General features: G+C 42.7%; 3 protein-coding genes across 3 annotated transcripts; all 3 read left to right on the top strand.

Annotated features, from left to right (window-relative positions):
- The first annotated feature begins 2,927 nt into the window (after positions 1–2,927).
- On the top strand, positions 2,928–5,174 carry LOC133915222 (uncharacterized). Its single transcript, XM_062358300.1, has 5 exons — positions 2,928–3,101; positions 3,183–3,333; positions 3,428–3,550; positions 3,627–3,711; positions 4,755–5,174. The coding sequence occupies exons 1-5, from the start codon at positions 3,007–3,009 to the stop codon at positions 4,922–4,924; spliced, it is 624 nt and encodes a 207-aa protein (XP_062214284.1). The 5' UTR covers positions 2,928–3,006; the 3' UTR covers positions 4,925–5,174.
- Positions 5,175–11,394: 6,220 nt separating this feature from the next.
- Positions 11,395–13,711, top strand: LOC133915220 (non-specific lipid transfer protein GPI-anchored 14-like). Its single transcript, XM_062358299.1, has 3 exons — positions 11,395–11,868; positions 12,399–12,503; positions 13,202–13,711. Exons 1-3 carry the CDS (start codon positions 11,511–11,513, stop codon positions 13,330–13,332), a joined length of 594 nt encoding a protein of 197 aa, XP_062214283.1. The 5' UTR covers positions 11,395–11,510; the 3' UTR covers positions 13,333–13,711.
- A 1,337-nt stretch (positions 13,712–15,048) lies between these two features.
- On the top strand, positions 15,049–20,251 carry LOC133915219 (exocyst complex component EXO84B-like). The gene is made up of 7 exons (XM_062358298.1): positions 15,049–15,424; positions 16,751–16,848; positions 17,356–18,397; positions 18,704–19,216; positions 19,341–19,529; positions 19,606–19,739; positions 19,928–20,251. The coding sequence occupies exons 1-7, from the start codon at positions 15,236–15,238 to the stop codon at positions 20,088–20,090; spliced, it is 2,328 nt and encodes a 775-aa protein (XP_062214282.1). The 5' UTR covers positions 15,049–15,235; the 3' UTR covers positions 20,091–20,251.
- Positions 20,252–20,649: the final 398 nt, after the last annotated feature.

Genomic DNA, 20,649 nt, shown 5'->3' with positions numbered 1-20,649 from the left:
GAACCCTTCACTCCAGTCACGCGTTGCGTGTGCTGCATTGCATGAGGGAATATTTGGCGGTTTTGACCTGCTTTTTTGTTTCTTCCTCACTGACAAAAATGTGCAGAGTTAATGTGCTATTTTCCGTACATGAGTCGCCTCGAAAACTTCGTGATCGGTTTCTAATAAAGATTCAAGTTGATATCTAATAGACAGTTTTAGATCAATATTTAGTTTATTTTTTAAACTTAATTAGGTATGAGTGAATCTCTAATTTATTTATTTTTGATTTAATTAGATGGTAGTGAATCTCTGGTTTATTTTTTAAATTTTTAGCTCGTCTCTTTGATAAAAATTGTGCAACATTTAATGCGCTATACCGTACATGAGCTGCTTCAAAAATCTGGCACGGTGCCAACATTTTCTTTTGGAACTAGTAAGTACTACACTCTAACATCCCTTCGCCTAGAGGTGGGACTTGGGCCGGGTCGGGCCGGCCCGATCCGACCTCTTCGGGCTTCGGGCTTTTCGGACCATGTTAGGATGGCCCGATAAACTATTCGGGTCGGGTTGGGCTAGCCTAATCCTGTTTCAGCTAGGTTCAAATCCGGTCTGAATGCACGATGGGTCTTATCGGGCCGGGCTGGCACGGGTCCAGTACCACCACACTCCACCGCGTGTGAGGACGCAAACCCATTTTTACCGGGCCAGACCGCCCATTGGACCCATATCAAAGCCCGGCTCAGCCCATTAGTGCTCGGGTCGAGTCGGGCTTAAACTTCACCGGGCCGTGCTGGGCTCGGACCGGCCCAAAAAATACGGCTCAAACTCCCAGCTCTACCTTCGCCCATGTATGCCCGATCATTCCAAAAAATTTAGATGTCACAAATGGATAGTTTAATATTATATATAATTTTCTATAGTATTTTTTTTTACCGGATTCTCCTGTCCCAATGTCTTCTTTAGAGATCTTTTAACGAGATGCAAACCCGGTTTTGAATCCAAATCGGTAAAGACGCGCCATTGCGTCTTCCGAATGAGCTACGTGCTTGCTAATTTTATATAGTATTAGTCTAGTTGCACATGATTTGTTATACTTGTGCATAAACACCACTCGTTTTCTAACTCCGCCACTCTACCCAAGGTCTGGAACGGTGATGCGGCCATGGTGGGATGGCCATAGAGATGCCGAAAGCCCGAAAGCAACTTTTCTCTTCTCCATACCTGGCTCACTGGTAGCCAACGAGGCCAGCACCATCAAGAAAGCACCTCCTTTTCTTTTCTTTTTTTTGGCAGTCTGCCGAGTCTCCTCTCTCCCCGCAAATATCACCTCCCATTCCCCATCTCGCCCCCATATTCCTCTGCCCCTTTGCACAGCATTCAGCGCTGTAATCGGCTGGTGTTTCGTGGTTCTTTCCTGGACCGAATCCGAATGGATCTTTGTCGATCCCTGGCTGCTAATGAAAACATTTGATTTAAGCTGGTGTTTTGTGTGTGAATAACTGCGGCGACCACGGTATCTACACAGTTGCAATCCGCACCGTTTGGCGGCCAAACCTACTCTTTTTTCATCCCAGTAAATTCGTCATTTATTTACCGTATCAAAACAGGTATTTGGATGAGCTTATTTTTTGGAAACAAATAGGAGGAGACCATATTATATTAATATAATAGAAAGTTCCGATAAACCAAAGTACAGATAAAAAACACCCCAACCTTGGGGATAGGGTCCAACCAAAACAAAAGCCTAATCTTTCCTAATTAGATCATCTCCAATCATATTCTCTTTATTTTATATCTTCCTAATTCCTCTCCCTGATTTCATTCTTTTTATTTTCTCGATCTCCAATAGCTTCTATTCGAAGAGAATCTTAAAGAAAAAGTAGAGATAATTACATCTTAAAAAGGAATGATCTTGAGATTCCATTCGTAACAAGAATCATGAAGGTAAACTGTTGGAGCGCTGAAAGAAACTTTATGAAAAAATTCTAGACTCTAACATAAAACCGTTAAAGATGTTCTTAGACGCCCTGGCGCACTCCCGCAAAGACCCAGGTTTAGGCTTTATCCATGATTCTCTGAGAAAGCAGGGTCAGCAGCTGCGCATTATGTTGAAACACCATCATGTTCCGCTCTTTTTTGATAATTCCCCGCATACCAACCTGATTAGCGTGTTGGGGCTATTGGCCAGCGACGTCCAACATTCGTGCGTTAAACCCAATTGCGGGCAGCATTCTGGGTGTAGAGCCAAAGTCTACCAGCCGTCCAAAGCCTATTCTAATTAGTCAACCAAGTAAAGAATTTGCACTTTGGCGTCCGGCTTTACTGAACGGGGAATTGTAGTTCACAACAAACGATCCGATTAATTGCATTTTACCATACCGTTTGGCGGCCAAATCTACTCTCATCACAGTAAATTTGTCGTATATTTACCGAATTAAAGAAGTATTTGGATCAGCTTAGACCATTGGTGGAAGATTTGATGATTTAAAAATCACCAAACTGCTCATTAGACTATCCCAACTATATTCTTTTTATTTCCTTCTCTTCCCGATTCTTCTCATCGTTCTCATTCACTTTATTTTCTCTCATCTACGACGGTTTCACTTCGAAAGAATTCGTAAGGAAAAGAAGAGAATCTCGTCTTAAAGAGAATGATCTTATGAATCTTTTTGTGACGAAAACCGTATAGAAAATTGTTGGAATGTTAAAAAAAACAAAAATTCCTTCACTAAATAATTTTCGACCCTGATAGGAATCGATTGGGATGGTCTGTTCGCCTAATTGCACTCTGAACTCAACTGCAACAAGTCTGCAAGCGTTTTCCAAACCAAAACTATATTTTCTCCGGAGGCCCACTCCAACAGAGAAGAAGTGCTTATGGTACAACAGCCCAACAATGGCCTGTTTGCAGGCCCATCCAACCTCCACAAAGCACACCAATGCATCTCTCCGTCCGGCACATCATCTCCGACGGGCCGACGCCGTCGCCGCACACACTCGTCGCACAGAGAAGCCGCCGCGGGGATGCCGTCTACGCCGCGACCGCTCGCCGCACCATGCGGCCGCGGCCGCCTCGTCCTGCTAATCCTCGCGCTGCTTCTCTCCACCGCCGAGCGCAGGTCCGCCCCTCCCGCCCTACCTCGATCCGCACCGCTTCCCGATCCTGCCGTCCCCTGACCGCTCCGTGCGTTCCCATGCAGCGTGGAGGAGGAGGAGGCGGCGAGAGCGCTTAGCGTCGGAGTAGAGCTGGTGGGCGAGACGATGCCGCTGCGCCACGGCCGGCGAGTCTACAGGATCGACGGGCTGCGGCCGTCCGCGTGGTACGAAGTCAAGATCTCCTACCCGGCCTCCGTACGATCCAACCCTTTCCGCTAGAAAAGCAGGAATCATCGTTTTCACCATTGCAGCAACTTCCTGTTCTTGACGTCATTGTTTGCGCATGTAGATACCGTCGAGTTTTTCTATTCGGATCGTGGACGATACTGATGCAGCGGAGGATTGGGGGAGCAAGAACAGGAGGCTGCTTAACACAGAGAAGATAATTTTCAAGGCTGAGAGCAGCAACCCGGTTAGCGTTGATCAGCCATCAACTATTCGTTGCTTGCCTGCAGAATCTGAGAACGGTTTTTAACGTCTGTATGTAGGTTTATGTTCTTGTCACTGTGGAGCCTGAGGGCGTAGTTGCGAAGCCAAACGTGCCGGAGAGAGAACTTGCGCTCTTTAACATTGGTACGGTATTACTGTTTCAATATAATCCATTTTGATTTTCTTCGATGATATTAAGATCGGATTAGTTAAACATATTGAGAATTTTGGTTAGTCTATGTACTCCATTTTACTGCCTAAAGATAGTATTGGGTGAATCAGGTTCTATAATTTGGCATTCCTATGCAATCCCGTAGAATGAACATGTGCTTTGAGTAGCCTCATGTATTATCTAACTTGGTTTATCAGTCCTCAATGCTTGTTATTACAAATGGTTATCTAGCAACTGAAGCTAGGTAAAGATTAGTTCTAATAGACTTGATGTTTGATGCATGCCTTCAAATCTGAAAGGCCAAACATGTTACTAGCCAGCTGAGAAAAGGGAAAGCTTTCATAAACTAACCTAATACTAGCCAACAGCTCCGCCGTTTTGTTTCTGGACTTCATTATTCCCTTTATATGAATTCCTTTGCATGGGCTCATTGGCCCTACTGATGGATACCTTATGAACGAATGGTTGGGTGTTGTTCCAATTAATTTGGCTTGAACTTCTGCTGTTCCAGTTTAAGAAAATACCAAGCATTCACTTGCCTTGCAGTATTCACATTTCATTTACTCTTAGTTTAAAGATTCTGCATCTTCCCATCCATAGTGGACCTCAAGCTGTTTACAAGTTTGCTTTATTTCGTCTCAAGGACTTGCTTTTCTCTTGCACGGTGTAGCTATCAATAAGAACAGCTGAACAGGTTCTTGCCCCGTGCAATATACACAGCCCTTGCCATGGTTGTAGGTTCATACTTAACTTTCAGATTAGCATCAACCAGTGAGCTTATGCTGCATCTGTCTGGTGGATTATTGTGTTGCACATACTCGGTGATTTCTGTCTATAAATTATCTTCTGTCCTCTTTGTGAATGCCTTACTTTAGAGTCCTATAATAAGAGCTTCCTTTAAACAAGCGGCGTACTTGCTTCTGTTGCAATCGCCTGCACTGTTGTACAGGCTTTTATGACGCAACCACCTAAGTAACGCTTTTGATCAAACCATGGATATTTGATTTTTGTGCAGTTTGCGATGAACTTATGCTTGGGATCCCACATTTTGCCTGGTGGGTTGGAATTGGAGCACTACTTTGCATTGTGTTGGCGTCACTGGCACCACTTGTTCTCCCGCTGCACAGGCTTCTTAACTATGAAGCCGCAGAATTGAGCAAAGCGGATGCTGCTAAGATGTCATGACAGACAAATTGGGGGTGCACGGCATGAATGTTCAGTTTTGCAGAGTAGGCAAGTGTATAGGCATCCCTATTCTTTTCCCTTTCAGGTGATGCAAGCGTCTGACAGTGATTGTTGTACCCCTAGAGTTTAGTGCTGTACACATCCACTTCTATGCTGTAGTGATGGATTAATGGTTCGACCTCAGTTTATGTTGTTATTTTTACATGTCTGTATCATTGTTTTGATAAAACCTGATACTTTCAAGTTTCAATCCTTTTCTTGCAGTTGCAGCTACTTTGACCATGGTAGTGGTGGATTAATGGTTCGACCTCAGTTTGTGTCGATATTTTTACATGTTTCTATAACTGTTGTGATAAATCGGGATACTGTTAAAGTTTCATGTTTTCAGAACTATAGCTGTTTAGTAAAATCGATTATCTAAATACTTATTTAAAGTATGGATATTTATTCACCAACTGTGTGTATTAAAGAGAAGATACAAGATTTTACATAATTCAGACCTCTCTTATGATAATAGTTCTATGTCTTGTGCTGCATTGATTTATCTCAATAGAAGAAAATTATAATAGGATGTGTCTAGATCTACTTATGTCAATTTCAGTGAATTCTCTCGTATTCTAATCCTAAAGATCTTATCCGTTAATCTAATTGTAGTTTGAATATGATGTAGATCTCAATGATTTGTTTCTGCTTCTATCCCGCATATATATTATACTTGTGTCCATCTCTTCTCCTCTTCTACCCCATCTTATGTAGTCGGGTTAGGGAGGTGTTACTACTATAGAAACCACAATCAGCGTCGGTTCAGAACAAACATCAGTGTCGGTGTTTGAATAGGTAATGCGCAATTGACAGTGAGAATATAGGGTTATCACTACCAGTTGCGGAAATCATCAGTGGTATCCTAGTATCACATTCAACTAGAGTTATAAACCGACAACAATATCACCAATGTTTCATTGTTGGTTTGAGCCAAAAACCGGTAGTGATATCACAATTGTCACTGTCAATTCGAGCTACAAACCACTAGTGATTCACTACCGGTTTGACACACGAACCGTTAGTGATGTCACAACTATCGCTGTCGGTTTTAGTCACAAACCGATAATGATAATTAAAAAAAAACACATATGATTCACATATCACATATGATTTCATCATTTATTTATATAAAAATTGAAAAGTATACACTAATATGTAAATTTAATTAATAATTATCAAATCCTCATCAGGACATTTCCTTGCCGTTGCAGCTATTTTGACCAGAGGTATGATGGCTGGAGTAAGATGGCCCTTAATTATTAATTATTATTTATCAAGTTCTCATCAGCTAGTCTCAACAACTAAGATTATACATAGTCAGGAATTCCATCATACTCTAACTCACCTAGTTAGGAATAATTATTGGCAAAAGTGTTCTTCCTAGTCAGAAATCATCTCTGACTGAATGAAACTTTTTCTATCGAAAACTTCCTACAATTGAATAAAGTTCTATTCGTAAATCTTTAATTATTAATTATCAAATTCTCATCAAGACCTTTTCTTGCGGTTGCAGCTATATTGACAAGGGGTACGATGGCTGGAGTATGATAAAATCTGACAGTATTTGGTGTTTGATCTTGAGTCGAAGTTGGATTGGTTAACGCTACATCGATGAACATCAAGAAGAAATAATACTAGCTATGAAATCATGTTCATCTCATCTAAATCTAGCTCGTGGCTTGTCATGTACATGGATACGCGGGCCGATGGGCCACTGGGCTAGGAGGAGAGTGGCAGTCATTGGGTGGGCTCTGGGCCAATGCATCTCCCGGTGGGAAACACTACAAGGGGAAAGCGCTAGCAACAGAGAGGTATCGAAGAAATCAGAACACGGAGTCTTCTTCCCCAGCTCCTCTTCTATCTCCTTCCTAGATCCTCTCTGCTCATGCTAGGACCCTCCGATTCTACCACTAGAACCTTCTAGTTTCTTCTAGATTTGTATCCCTGTATTGAGTACTCTCCATATGAGAGAAATTTGTATCTATTGCTATACTTGTTGAGTGATTGGGATATGGAGGTTTGTAACATGGTTGCTACTTCAGCTACTGTAACAAACACATAAGAACCTGTAAAAATATAGTGCTCGTTAGGGACGAGAGCCAGGTTATTTTCATCGTTCGTTCGTTCGTCAATTAACCATTGGAACACGATTTGCAAGTACTACTACTCTTTAACAAGATTTTTAAAATTCTGCCAAAACTATGTGCTCGATGAACCCATCCAATAATGCGTCTGATAGATTAAAGAAACCGTTACGCGAGAGATCCATAAGATATTGAGTTACTATAAATCGTGGCACCATGGACCAAGCATGAATGATCCATTTTAATGCGCCGGTGGCAACTTCACCATTCAAGAAGAGACAACCGGACTGTTGCCAGGATCGTCGCAACACGGCGAGCACTCAAGGAGAAAAGAAGTCGTACCGGCTCGCCTGACACGAAAGCGAACAGCGCCCCACAAACATAAACACCAACCATCCGGCCGCGCAAACCCACACGAGGTACGCCTCGCGCGCCAACCGCGAACCACCCTCGCATGAGTCGCAGCGACGTGCATGCGCAGCGCCGGAACGCCCATCATCTCCCGCGCGACGACGGCGTCGGGCGTGGAAGCGCTCACAGCCACATGTAAGCAAGCAGTGTTACCGGACATCCGTGTCTATTTTTTTCCTGAATTAGACACATCAAATTCGAATCGAATTGCAATATCTGTGTCGAATTTTAAATTATATTTCGCGTGTCCAATTTTTTTTTGAATTAGATACTCAAATTAAATCGAAATCTGACACCCGTATTCGTATCAAGCAACACTGCATACAAACGCTTCATGGTAGGAGTCCGAGTCTCGAAGAGGAGTGTTGTTCCGTGTCCCCTCTCTGCTCCTGCAAAATTCAGCTTACGAGGGAAGCGGGCGAGAAGAAGCTTCTCAGTTCAATTCGAGCTCCAGTAATCCTAGCTAATTTCTCGTGTGCTGCTGTAGGTTTCCACGATCATATGGTTTGGCACCACTTCAGCTTTTTCTATAGAAATTAATATTGAAGCAGAAGCTGTATCAAAAAGATCTTATGTCGGACCATAACAAGCAGCGTTAACTACGCTTGTTAGCAATGAGTGATCATTTGAAGGTAGAATTCTGTCGTGATTTCATTAGAATATCCTCAGTGGTCAAGTAGAATTACCTCGTGATTTGAAGTGAGGATTGCAAATTTGCAACCGTAGAGGCTGGGTAAACTATTAACAAAACCTCGTTGTCCTAGGCGAGTAAGGACGGAACCGTTGCGAATTTGGTTGCTCGCAGCCAGCGGCGATCTCCTTCTGATCGTCTCGTCGTACCCACGCTTGCGTTCTTGCTTTCAGTGCAGTTGCACATTCAATGCAGTTGCACATTCAGTGCAGCGATACGTACGTTCAATACAGCTTCCATAGCTCGAGCCAAACCAGGTACAGCCTATAGTATCCATTTTGGCTAATGGCTTGAGGTCGAGGGCGTCCAGTTTGATTGGGCTATGCAACCACTTTGGTCTTAGTTTATTTACACATGAGAGGTCGACTGCACGTTGTTATTTAAGTGATGTGTGTTAGATTATACGGTGAGAATCCGGAAGGATCCGATTATGCTCGACGTTGGGTTGATTGAGCTGCGTAACCGAATAAACATGTTCAGTTTAATTACTGGCGGCTACTTAATTAGTTTCTGTCTTTAAAAAATGTGTGCATTCCGATGATTCATATCGCTGTACGTGTGTCAAGATCAACTCTGGTAACATCGATTATTGGGCACTCGTCAAGTCATGAAAAATTCCATTAGAATGTTGATATATATCGTGTGTGCGTGTGTTTTGAAAACACCATGTAATCACCTCCATGTTCCATATGTTAGCACGTAAATGTGTGTGGTTTCTTAATATTGTGAGCTCTTGTTCTTCTCACGTATTTAGGATGTGATTGGTTGTCTCTGTTGAGTTATATTTGTTAAAAAATATTTGGTTGGTTGTATCTATTTGAACAGAATAAGTTAAGTTTCTATTTGGTTGTGCGAATCTGATGCCACATGAGCGATAATAAAGTTGAGATTATGATTATTTGCTCTCATAAAGATGATTTTATGATACTAATAAGTGGACCAGGTTGGAACAGTAGATGCGGACAAGAAAACATGTTTTTTTCCTGAGATTATATGCATCAACCGGGTCTAAATCCTCCTATGCAGACAACCAATTAGTCTCTTAGGTTCTTCTGTCGATCATGTATAGAGCCTGTTTAGTAGAGCTCACTTGATCTAAATTCTTTGTGGGAAATTATTCTGTGATCGAAAGTGATTCTTTAAGATAAATTTAATAGAAGAAGTGATTCTATTAGAGAAGTAAATTAGAGAAAGTTGATTTTTCAGCTCTCAATACCTAATTTATTTTAAAAAAATCATCTCTACATAATCACTCTATAAAATAAAAACTTTAAACTGTCGAGCTCCAACTAATAACACTCTCCAAGTTAGTCCGAGAGATATACCAAACATACCCATAATATTGCGAGATGTAGAGCGTGGACAACGTGTCGTGATCGGCATTTGCACACATCACTTATTAGCAACGCTGTCTACAGCATTCTCACAGCAACCGAGCAACAGGGCAGAACGTGCGGTCAATCGATCGAGCAAGTTGCAGATTTCGGCGAAAGTTCAAAGCCGGGACATGCACCGTACGCCCGTCACCGTGGAATTGAATTCGGCCGGGGAATGGCAGCCAAGCATGGCTGGGGAGAGGGAATCGTATCAAAATCAGAGGATGAACAATATATGATATTAAATTTCCTGAACTGGTAGATTTGGAACATACGTAACAGACTAAGTGCTACAGTACCTCTATTAACAGTAAAATCATTACAGTTTGCTACAGTAAAATGCTATAGTAAATAATAGTACACCACTATTTATCCAGACTTATATTACTGTATATTTCGATAACTCTGTAAAGTAATATCAGAGGATGCGCGTCCGGGGAGGGTGAGAACTAGCTATAGCGGCTCTAGGTAGCTACCCTCTACCACACACGCGTATTGTATACGTCACGAGTTGCACGCACCTGAAACGTAGGAGCAGCAGCGGGAGCTGCCCATCAATCCTAGCCGGACGGACGGATGGGAAGATGGCTGCCATTAAGGAGAAACTAAGCAGTTCGTGATAATCAAGTCGTAAAACTACACCAAAATTAAATGATTGGTCGTCCGTCTATGCATGCGTGACCAGCAAACAGGCGGTACTCGAACACAGTGGTTCACCAACAGCTAGCCAGCGACGGCGAGAAGCCTGCAGTACTACCACCCTACCACCGTATAGAATTCCAGGTGGCGAGCTCGTACGAAATGGTGTACCGTCTCCCGTTCGGCCATTCCCATTCGTGAGCCAGGCTACCTGGCTCAGGTAGCTAGAGCATTGACCACACCGCACAGCAACAGCTTACGAGGCAATCCTCCGTCCACGGAGGACGTGTATAGTAATTGAAATGTACAGTAATATAAGTCTGGTAATCATGATACTATCTATTATTTATAGAAGTACTGTAGCAAGTAATTTGGTGCTCATTTCAGATGTAACGGTTCAGAAGTCCTAATATCACGGCACGCAACGCCCTCTCCCTGCTTCTATCTATTTTGATCATCTGTTTTCTCATCTAATATTTATCTGTTTATTAATTTTTTATTTATTATATAATTTTACTTATTTTTTAACATAAATCACAATATAAATAAATATTTCTAATAAAACATGTCCGCATGCCAAAAGGAATTTTCGTGTTCTAACTGAACTAACGAAACAACCGTATCCGACCGGAGTCAGGCTCGAAGTACAGCACTCCCACGAGCCGCGCGCACAAGCACGCAATCCCGCCAACTAACTTTAATCAATCGCAAGCGTACAGCCACACACCTCACTCGGCCACGCCACTCCCATCCACGATTCTACTCGCAAGCTCTCGCTGCTATAAAAATAATTTAGTATGATATATATATATATATATATATATATATAATGTTATTTTGTCTGTGCAAAAATTATTATAAACAATTTTAAATAAGAATCATATGTAATAACGACGAGACTCTTTCAAATATGGTGAAATATTTTTATTACAGACAGTTCCTATTGAAAATTGTTTATATTAGTATTATCGACGGCTTGTATTTAGAACCGTCTATAATAAGCTCTACTATATTCGAACCGTCTATATTGTTCTTATATTATAGACAGTTCAGAATTTAAAGTTGATTGCACAAATCTTTATACAGATGATTCAAAATTCGTCTATATAAATTTGATTCGTACCAACTTTTTTCAATAGATGGTTAAAAAATGTACATTTAAATATTATAATTATTTGTACAAATAAATTTTCTATAGTGTCTAGCTGCCCGCGCGCGCCCGCGCGATCCCTATATATCCAGCCCCAAGCACACACCCCAACCGTATCACACACACAAGCACACGTACGCAGCACAACACCAGCTCGATCGATCGATCACTTTGGCTCGTGTCAGATCGCATCATGGCGTTCTTCTCAAACGGTGGTGGCGGCGCGTCGTTTCGGACGGCGGCGGCGATGATGGCCCTGGTGATGGCCGGGGTGGCGAGCGGTGACTTCGCGGCGGACCGGGCGGAGTGCGCGGACAAGCTGATGGGTCTGGCGACGTGCCTGACGTTCGTGGAGGCGAAGGCGACGGCGCGCGCCCCCACGCCGGACTGCTGCGCGGGGCTGAAGCAGGTGGTGACGGCGAGCAAGAAGTGCATGTGCGTGCTGGTCAGGGACCGCGACGAGCCCGCGCTGGGGGTCCAGTTCAACGTCACCCGCGCCATGGACCTCCCCTCCATCTGCAACGTCCCCGCAACCTTCTCCGACTGCCCAAGTACGTAACAACACGAGCTGCCAGTACATCTCCAGCGAATGAATCTGCCTCACCATGTAGGTACTAACTGAGTATCTGCGCGTTATAATTAAAACACAAATAGTGAACGTAACAACATCAAGTCTAAACTTAAGGTATAAGATATGATATGACATAAGAGATGCACTGAACTAGCTGCATTCGCCCGTCCGCGTGCACAGTTGCGAGAGAAGCTAGAACAGCTCTTGGAAGGTGCTGATGACACAGCACACACCAGGTGTGCGACTGCACTTGCATATTGGTTTTGCTGGCCCTCCATAATAGATAAGCTGCTCTCCTAGCCCTGTCGATCGACTTTCCTATCAACACTAAAATTCAGGTAGTAAATTGAAGTAAGAAAAAAAGCCGTAACATTGCAACTTACCCACAGCCTTTTATGGCTATAGCTAGCTGACTCGAGAACTCCTTGTAATGTTATGGTATACTGCATGGTTGCCTGCATGTTGGACTTATGTGTGGGTGCTGCCTTTGGTTCGGATGACACCCTGCAGAGATACTGAACATGTCGCCCGACTCCCCGGAGGCGCAGATTTTCAAGGAATACGCGAAGCGGCATGAGTCCCAGAACGGCACCACCGTACCTGCTGCTGCAATCGGTAACTGATCTCATTCTTCAGCTAGCATACGCTTCGCTTCCTCTTATCTCTTGCAAGCATGTCCTGAACTTTGACCCGTGGTCTTGTCTTGATGTCCAGTGAAATACAACTCTACGTGTATTTATCACATATCTCTTCCATCTATTTATCATATCTGATATTTATATGTCTATTGATTTTTTTAATTTTTTTAATATATTTTTTTAATACGAATCTCAACACTAAAGGCTACTAAAAATTTCCAATGCCGCTGTATTATTATGTTGAGAAAGCTATAGAAAACGCTGCACCAGTAGTGTGCATTCAAGCCTGAGGTGACATGATAGATCAATAACATCCGTGGTCCGTCCAACCGTAGCGTACGTGTGTACATACGATCTGGAACACACGCACGTCAGCAGCCATAAACAGTTCTCATACAGATGTAATGTGCTTGTCCTGAAAAAAAATGAGCTGGAGTACAGATGAAAGAAGCTAGAGAGCGTACTGAAAGCATGCAGTTCGAATGTTCAGAAGACGTGGCTGCATATGCAGTTTTCGGCATCACCAAGTCCGAACTTTCTCGTGAAATTCCTGCCTTCCTGCAAGTAATCGTGTTGCGCTAGCAATTGCACGAAATGACTGGCCTGTGCACTCTCTGCAAGAATGTTTGGGCTGCGTCGTACGCTTTTTCCTCACACGTCTTGGCTGCGTCGCAGGTGGCGCCGGCGGGAAGAGCACGACGGCGCCGTCGACGGGCGAGGCCGGCGGCGCAGGGAGGCAGCGCGGCACGCTCGTCTTCCGCCTCGCGTCGGCGCTACTCGCCACAGTTTCCGTTCTCGCATGGTGATCGCGTGCCGACAGAGGAGGTATGCGGAGGTATGTGAAAGCCAGCGAAGATGAAGAGATGAGCAGAAGACATGCGTACTCTTTTTTTCTAGCTTTTTGAGCTGTGAGATGTTTGTGCTGACTCTGCACCAGCAACAGCCAACAGCTCTGTACTCCCAGCTGTTGGGCTGCCTTCCAGCCTAGGATTTAAATGTGGTGAGCAGAGATGTCGAGCTGTCTGTCTGAAGGTCTGAACCTGATCGATTGGTACGGTGTAAGATTGGTTTCAAGTTTTTAGTTAATCTTCTTCGTCTTTTTTATTTTTTTTTCTTGTGTAAGAAACCTACAGCGGGGTATGTAATACAACTTTCCTTGATGCTAAAGAATCTTCAATTTTGTCATTTTGGAATGGAAAACCTTCTAGGCTAGTTGGTTGAGTGAACTGGAACGTGATATTACTGAATAAAAACGCAAGAACCTTGTAACTCATCACAATAGCAAAATGTTTCTCCAAATTTGAACCGGTTTAATGAAAAAAAAGGCTAAAGTATACCCAATTGAGTAATACCATGGTTCAATACCGTTACAAATTCAAGAATTGTCATGCTCAGTTGGTTAGGATATTAGTGGGGGATCCTGCCTATCCAGGTGTCGAGTCTGACACATGCGATCATCTTTATATTGAAATAATTCTAAGTAAAAAAATAGTAAAGTACATGTTGGTACGCTCCGCTCAGTGATAAAGCATATATCTAGGCTATATAAGATTAAATCTCTAATCTCATTTAGATATATGTTATGACATATCAAGATAGATATGTGTGCCTACTTAGATATACATGTAAGTGATCTACTTGTACTGTAAAAAAAAACCTTACAAATTCGGTACCAATAGACTTATTAATGACCAATAAGCTCTTCTATAACCATTTAAACGTCCAACCAAAATGCGATTCTACAAAATAAATAATCTCAGCATACTCTGTGCCATGCAATTGTTTATAGCTCATTTGATGGAGTGAGAGAAGACAGAATAACCGCATGGAAGCGATATTCAGAATAAATCTCTACACCAATTGCAAGAAGCTACTCATATACGATAATTGCAAAATCTCAACCAAACACTGCAAAGACTAGTGGCTCGTTCGGATCAATACCAATGTTCATCTTATCAAATATTAGCTTGGCCAGCCTAAATTGATCATTCCTCGGATGTGCGTCAACTTTTAGCTGGCCGCAACCTGTCGTCGGCGTGAGCCAACTCCCACAAGTTAATTCATTGCTAACGCGTGAGTGAACTTGCGGCATGGAAATCAGCCGGCGATTCTTACGCGTGGATCTGTTACTAGCGCAAATGTTTTTTCTCAAGTTCCTACATTATTTTAAGGGCATAACAGTCATTTTTAAAATTTCGAAATTGATTCAAACAGGATTAAGGGCTTGTTTCTGTTTTCTGATTTTGTCAGAAACTAGAATCTCAAATAAACGGGTTTGTTAAAAAGTGTTTTCTGTAGAAGCTAGAAGGCTGTTTTGGAGGAAATGAACTAGAAACTGAGAAACTAGCTGAGATTAGTTTTTTTGAAAAATAGTATGCTGAGAAGTAAAAGATTATTGTAAAATTTAACCGATAAAATTTAAAAATAGTTTTTAAAAAATCAAAACACAATTTTTTAAGGGTATAGAAGCAAAAGCACAAATAAATATGACTAAGATAAAACCTTCTGAAAAAAAACACGAGTCTCCAATCCTTCTGTCCCGAAAATCTCAACACATGCAAATCGAGACACCGAAATGGCCGAAAGCCAGGAGCGCCAGAGTCGAACGCCAACCGAGCGAGAAACCCACTTCTAGAAGCTTCTAGATCTCCCGGAAGGAGGCGGGGAGGGGAGTAGGCCTGGGCCCTGGTGTAGGGTTTCTCTTTGCTGATGGCGTCCGCCAAGTCGTCGAGGTCGCGGCCCGCCGGCCACTCCGGCGTGTTCCCGGTGAACGCGGCGGCCGGCGCCGGGGGCGGCGACGGCGGGGTGCAGCTCGCGGATAAGCTCAAGATATTCAAGACCGGCAATTTCGACCCTGACGCCTACGTGCAGTCCAAGTGCCGGACCATGAACGAGAAGGTGAGGAGTTCATCGCGCGTGTGGTGGTGGAAAGATCGCTTCTTCCTTTGCTCGAAAGTGTGAGGAATGCGGGGCTGGGTGTTTCACTACGCATCTGGGGTAGGGAAGTGCGAATTGGGCGTCATTACGGTTGCGTTATAGTTTTGGTGCGTTCATGCGAGGATGACTCGTTTTGGTTTCGCTTAGATAATACGCAATTTTCTAACAAAATTATGATTTCATTGCATAGACGAAATGAGTTATTCTAAGTTTGGAGGATAGATTTTTGATTTTGCGCATTCTGCTGGAGCATGGAGGAGGTACGGTACTGGAGCAGATAAATATTATTGTAGTGTTCTATGTGGGCACAAGTAGAATTTACTCTCGAGTTAAATTGTCGCGGCACTGTCAATTAAGTTCATCATGTGCAGGTTCAAGTGAAACTTTTGACCTGCAGCTTTTCTAAGAGTAATTTTCAAGTTGATCATGTATAGGTTCATTTGTTTTCAGGTGATGTAATCTGAGAGGCTCTTATCTAGAGGCTGCTGTTGCACTTGGCTATTGAAATTTAATAGTTTACCGTGTTGAGTTTGGTGCTAGATGGACCCAAAAAAAAATTCCTTTTGCTTTCTGGATTTGATTGGGTAGTACTTATGTGGCTATAAAGCATTCAATAAATAGATATTTGCATGCAAAGTTCAACTGTTTTATTTGGAAGTAGGGGGTTTCTGTCAATATATGGCTAAGCCTTGAAAACAACTGTTTTTTAAAGTTCTCTGTTCATCCATAAGGATGTCTTAACTGGGTTCGCATTTTAGCAATAAGCCAATAAGCGAGATCAACCGTCACCAGTTTAATGAACAATCTTGAAGTCTGGGGACATCACGTTTTTAATCGAGCACACTGTTGTAGTGTATTTTTTCTGAGCAACTTTTCAACATTTTTTTTCAAAAACACAAGTAAAACCATCTGCACTTACTCGAAACTGGTTCACATCCCCAAAAGGAAACCCTATATCTGTCGTTAGAGCAACATACGCACGCTCACACAGAGACCAAATCTTTTTCTGTTGTAGGAGTAATGCATGGATAGTTCTCTACACGAACTGCAGTATGTTTTAAGTATTTAACTAGGTCAAATTTGACTATATATTTGTGCTTAAGGTCTCCTTACTTTTGCAATCCATTTCATACACATGACTTTTTACGCAAGCTCAGTCTTTTGAAAGGTGGTGCTTTCTTTGTGCTTGATATTTCTAAGCATATTGTGTTCAAAGTACTTCTGTGTTAAAAATAAGCAAAATGCTTGGTTAAATGTAACAGGACTGACATTCAAATTTTATGACAGGAAATAAGACACTTGTGTTCTTATCTACAAGATTTAAAGAAGGCTTCTGCTGAAGAGATGCGAAGAAGCGTTTATGCAAATTATGCTGCATTCATCAGGTGTGGAACCAAGTGCAACCTTAACCTAAACGATTCATATAGCACATTTTATATCTGAAACACGCAAGTTCATACTTGCATGTACTAGTAGCTCTCTGCTGCTCGTTTATTTCTTTTACCACCTTCAGAACATGGATGTTCAGCCTTTTCGGTTAATAATTGTTCTCGGTAATTTGAGTTAGTTTTTGGTAATAACCACGGTTTAGCCAATAATTGATAACAAAAGGCTGACAGCCAATTTGCCTATTGTCTTCAGCACCAGGAATTTCTGGCGGTTTTCTTAGTAGCGGTAAGCCAATACTTCTGCTGTTTCGAGTGAATGCTACAGTGCTGCACCCTTATTCTTTGTGGTGACTTCCTATACAGAATCATTAAATTTGTGGCGTGCAAACAGTAAAAACTGCATTTTTCACATAACTGTTTTTTAGTTTATTTCTTGTGCTCTTCCTCTCTTCTATCCAATTCATGACTCCGGATACATTTCTGAAAACTAGTCTCCTGGTACAGAACATCGAAGGAGATATCAAACCTTGAAGGGGAGCTAGTATCTATTAGAAATTTGCTAAGTACGCAGTCAGCTCTAATTCATGGTCTATCCGAGGGAGTTCAGATCGATTCCTTGACTACAAGGCCTGAAGGTTCTGAAGAACAGAACATATCCACGGTTGAAGACCAGGAGCCATCAGAGTTACAGAAATGGTGCACAGATTTCCCTGACTTGCTTGATGTTTTGCTAGCCGAAAGAAGAGTGGATGAATCACTGGATGCCCTGGATAAAGCAGAACGAATTGCTTCTGATGCAAAACAGAAGGGGACTCTAGCCACAGCTGACATTCTGGCTTTAAAGAGGGTTGTATCTGAAAATCGTCAAAAGTTGTCAGATCAACTAGCTGAAGCTGCTTGCCAGTCTTCTACTCGTGGTGTTGAACTTCGCGCTGCAGCTTCTGCTCTCAAGAGACTCGGCGATGGACCTCGTGCTCATAGTTTGTTGCTCAGTGCACACGATCAAAGGCTTAAATTAAACATGCAAACAGTGCATCCATCTAGCACGTCATATGGTGGGGCATACACTGCGTCTCTCGCGCAGCAAGTTTTTTCAGTTATAGCTCAGGCTCTCAGTGACTCTGTTGAAGTCTTTGGTGATGAATCATCGTACGCATCTGAACTGGTTACATGGACTACTAAGCAAGCAATGTCATTTGCGCTACTTGTAAAGAGGCATGCTTTAGCCTCTTGTGCAGTTGGTGGCGGCTTAAGATCTGCTGCAGAATGTGTTCAGATAGCACTTGGTTATTCGGACTTGCTGGAAGCTCGTGGTCTGTCACTTTCAGCAGTTCTGATGAAGCAATTCACACCCTCTGTTGAGCAAGCATTAGATTCCAATTTGAGGAGAATTGATGAGAGCACTGCTGCTTTAGCTGCAGCTGATGACTGGGTACTCACCTATCCTCCAACTGGTATACGTCCATTTGCTAGATCATCTGCTGGTAATCTGGCACTCCAGCCCAAGCTCTCAAGCAGTGCTCACCGTTTCAATTCAATGGTTCAGGTAATGTTCTGTTCCTTGAGCACAAAAAAGAAATGTTTCCAGCAATTGCAATCGGGATCTCTTTGTTATTTATCTTCCCTTTTCCTCAATTATTTTAAAATTTATAGGTTCCTTTTTGTTTTTCCCTCGATTAACTCTGAGGTGTGGACTTCAGGAGACATATGCCAATTGATCTTTTTAGAGATATACTATTAATTGGTTATTGTACACTTTTGTATGCAACATGTATAGTATATTTCCTTTTTACTTTGAGAGTCAATACATGTCTTCATTTAGTGTATATTTACTTTTTAGTTTGACATGCAGGATTTCTTTGAGGATGTTGAACCACTGGTTAGTTTACAGCTAGGTGATTCCACGATGGACGGGCTTCTGAAAATATTCAATTCATATGTAAATTTGCTCATAAGTGCTCTACCAGGGTCTGTGGATGATGAAGTGAATTTGGAAGGTTTAGGGAATAAGATTGTTAGAATGGCAGAGACGGAGCAGCAGCAGTTAGCTTTGTTAGCTAATGCATCTTTACTAGCCGAGGAGTTGCTACCTAGAGCAGCTATGAAGCTGTACTCTATGAACCCAGCTAGCATGGATTGTATGCGTAAAAGAGTTCTTGACAAACAAAATCGTGCGGGCGAGCAACGAGAATGGAAAAGGAAGCTGCACCGTACACTGGACAAACTGAGAGATAGTTTCTGCAGACAGCATGCTCTTGATCTTATATTTACGGAAGAAGGTGACACCCATCTGAGCGCAGAAATGTACATCAATATGGATCATACTGTTGAAGAGCCAGAATGGGTTCCGTCTCTGATTTTCCAGGTACTTCCAATTTTGTTGACATGTGATGACAGGTCATGGAAATTGACCTGTCGCATGTTGCACCTTGCAAATTTTCCCATAAAACTCTCGTCTTTTGCAGCATCTAATTTGCAGTTCATTGCAGGAACTATATGCAAAATTAAATAAGATGGCAAGCATTGCTGCAGACATGTTTGTTGGGAGGGAAAGGTTTACCACATTGCTACTGATGCGACTTACAGAGACAGTCATACTGTGGCTCTCAGAAGACCAGAGCTTTTGGGAAGAGATAGAAGAGGGACCGAGGGTTCTGGGTCCCCTTGGACTTCAGCAGGCAAGCTCCCCTTTTTTTTAAAAAAAAAATCTTATATGCCACCGCTTCATATTCCAAACTTTGCCTTCCTTTTCAGTTCTACCTGGATATGCAATTTGTCATACTTTTTGGGCAAGGGCGTTTCTTATCTCGGCATGTGCATCAAGTCATATTGGATATCATTGATAGAGCGATGGCAGCGTTTTCTGCTACTGGAATGAACCCTGATAGGTATTTTTACCATTTTATCTTTCATGAATTCATCCTTCTTGTGGTTAATAAATTCTTTTCAGTCGACTAAACTTAGTAGAAAGTTAGGCAGCATTGCGTTGTAAAATGCTCGTACCTGCTTGCAAGGCCACGGTACCTTCAAAACTGAATGACTGAATCTAATTAACATGCTCGCTTAATGTCTGCAGTGTCCTTCCAAGCGACGACTGGTTCATCGACGTTGCTCACGAAACTATCAGTAGGATCAGTGGGAAGGCTCGAGTTGCCAATGGGGAGAGGGAGGTGAACAGCCCGACGGCCTCCGTTTCAGCACAATCTATGTCGTCGGTTAGATCTCGCGGCAGCTACTAGTGCGCAGTGCAGGCTAGACATGCAGGTCCTTGTGTAAATGATGTAGTGTACTTGGTTCTTTGTCTGTATTTTTTTCCTTCTCTGTATCAGATTGTTGTATCTGGATATGTTGTGCTAGTGTATATATGGTTGAGTGGTTGTCTGGCCTGGGAGAAATCCTTTGATCATTGTCCGAGAGAGCTGAGGTTTGCGTTTGGTTAGCACCGGTGCCCAATCCATCACGCGATCGGCGAGCAATGCAAGACCTCTCACGACTGACCAGGTCTCCACCAAATCAGAGCCCCCGGTCCACACACGTCATACCTTACTCCGTCGTCGCTGGCGATGGTTGCCAATCCCAGCCACCACGGAGCACTTGGTTTGCGATCCGACGGCCTGCATCAAGCCATCACCGTACTCGTTGCCACTCGAGGAGACGCTATAATCTGAAAGCGTGCGCCCCAAGAGTATCTAGACGATCACCATGGGAACGAGATCGTGTGGGCACGTGTGAGTGATATCTTACGGAGGCATAACTTCTCTATTTTTACTCTGATTTTAATAATTTTTTTTGCTAAAA

The sequence above is a fragment of the Phragmites australis genome, chromosome 4 (assembly GCF_958298935.1).
Source record: "Phragmites australis chromosome 4, lpPhrAust1.1, whole genome shotgun sequence".
NCBI lineage: Eukaryota > Viridiplantae > Streptophyta > Magnoliopsida > Poales > Poaceae > Phragmites > Phragmites australis.
The sequence above is the reverse complement of the archived record's forward strand: the minus strand, read 5'-3'. Positions and strand labels throughout refer to the sequence as shown.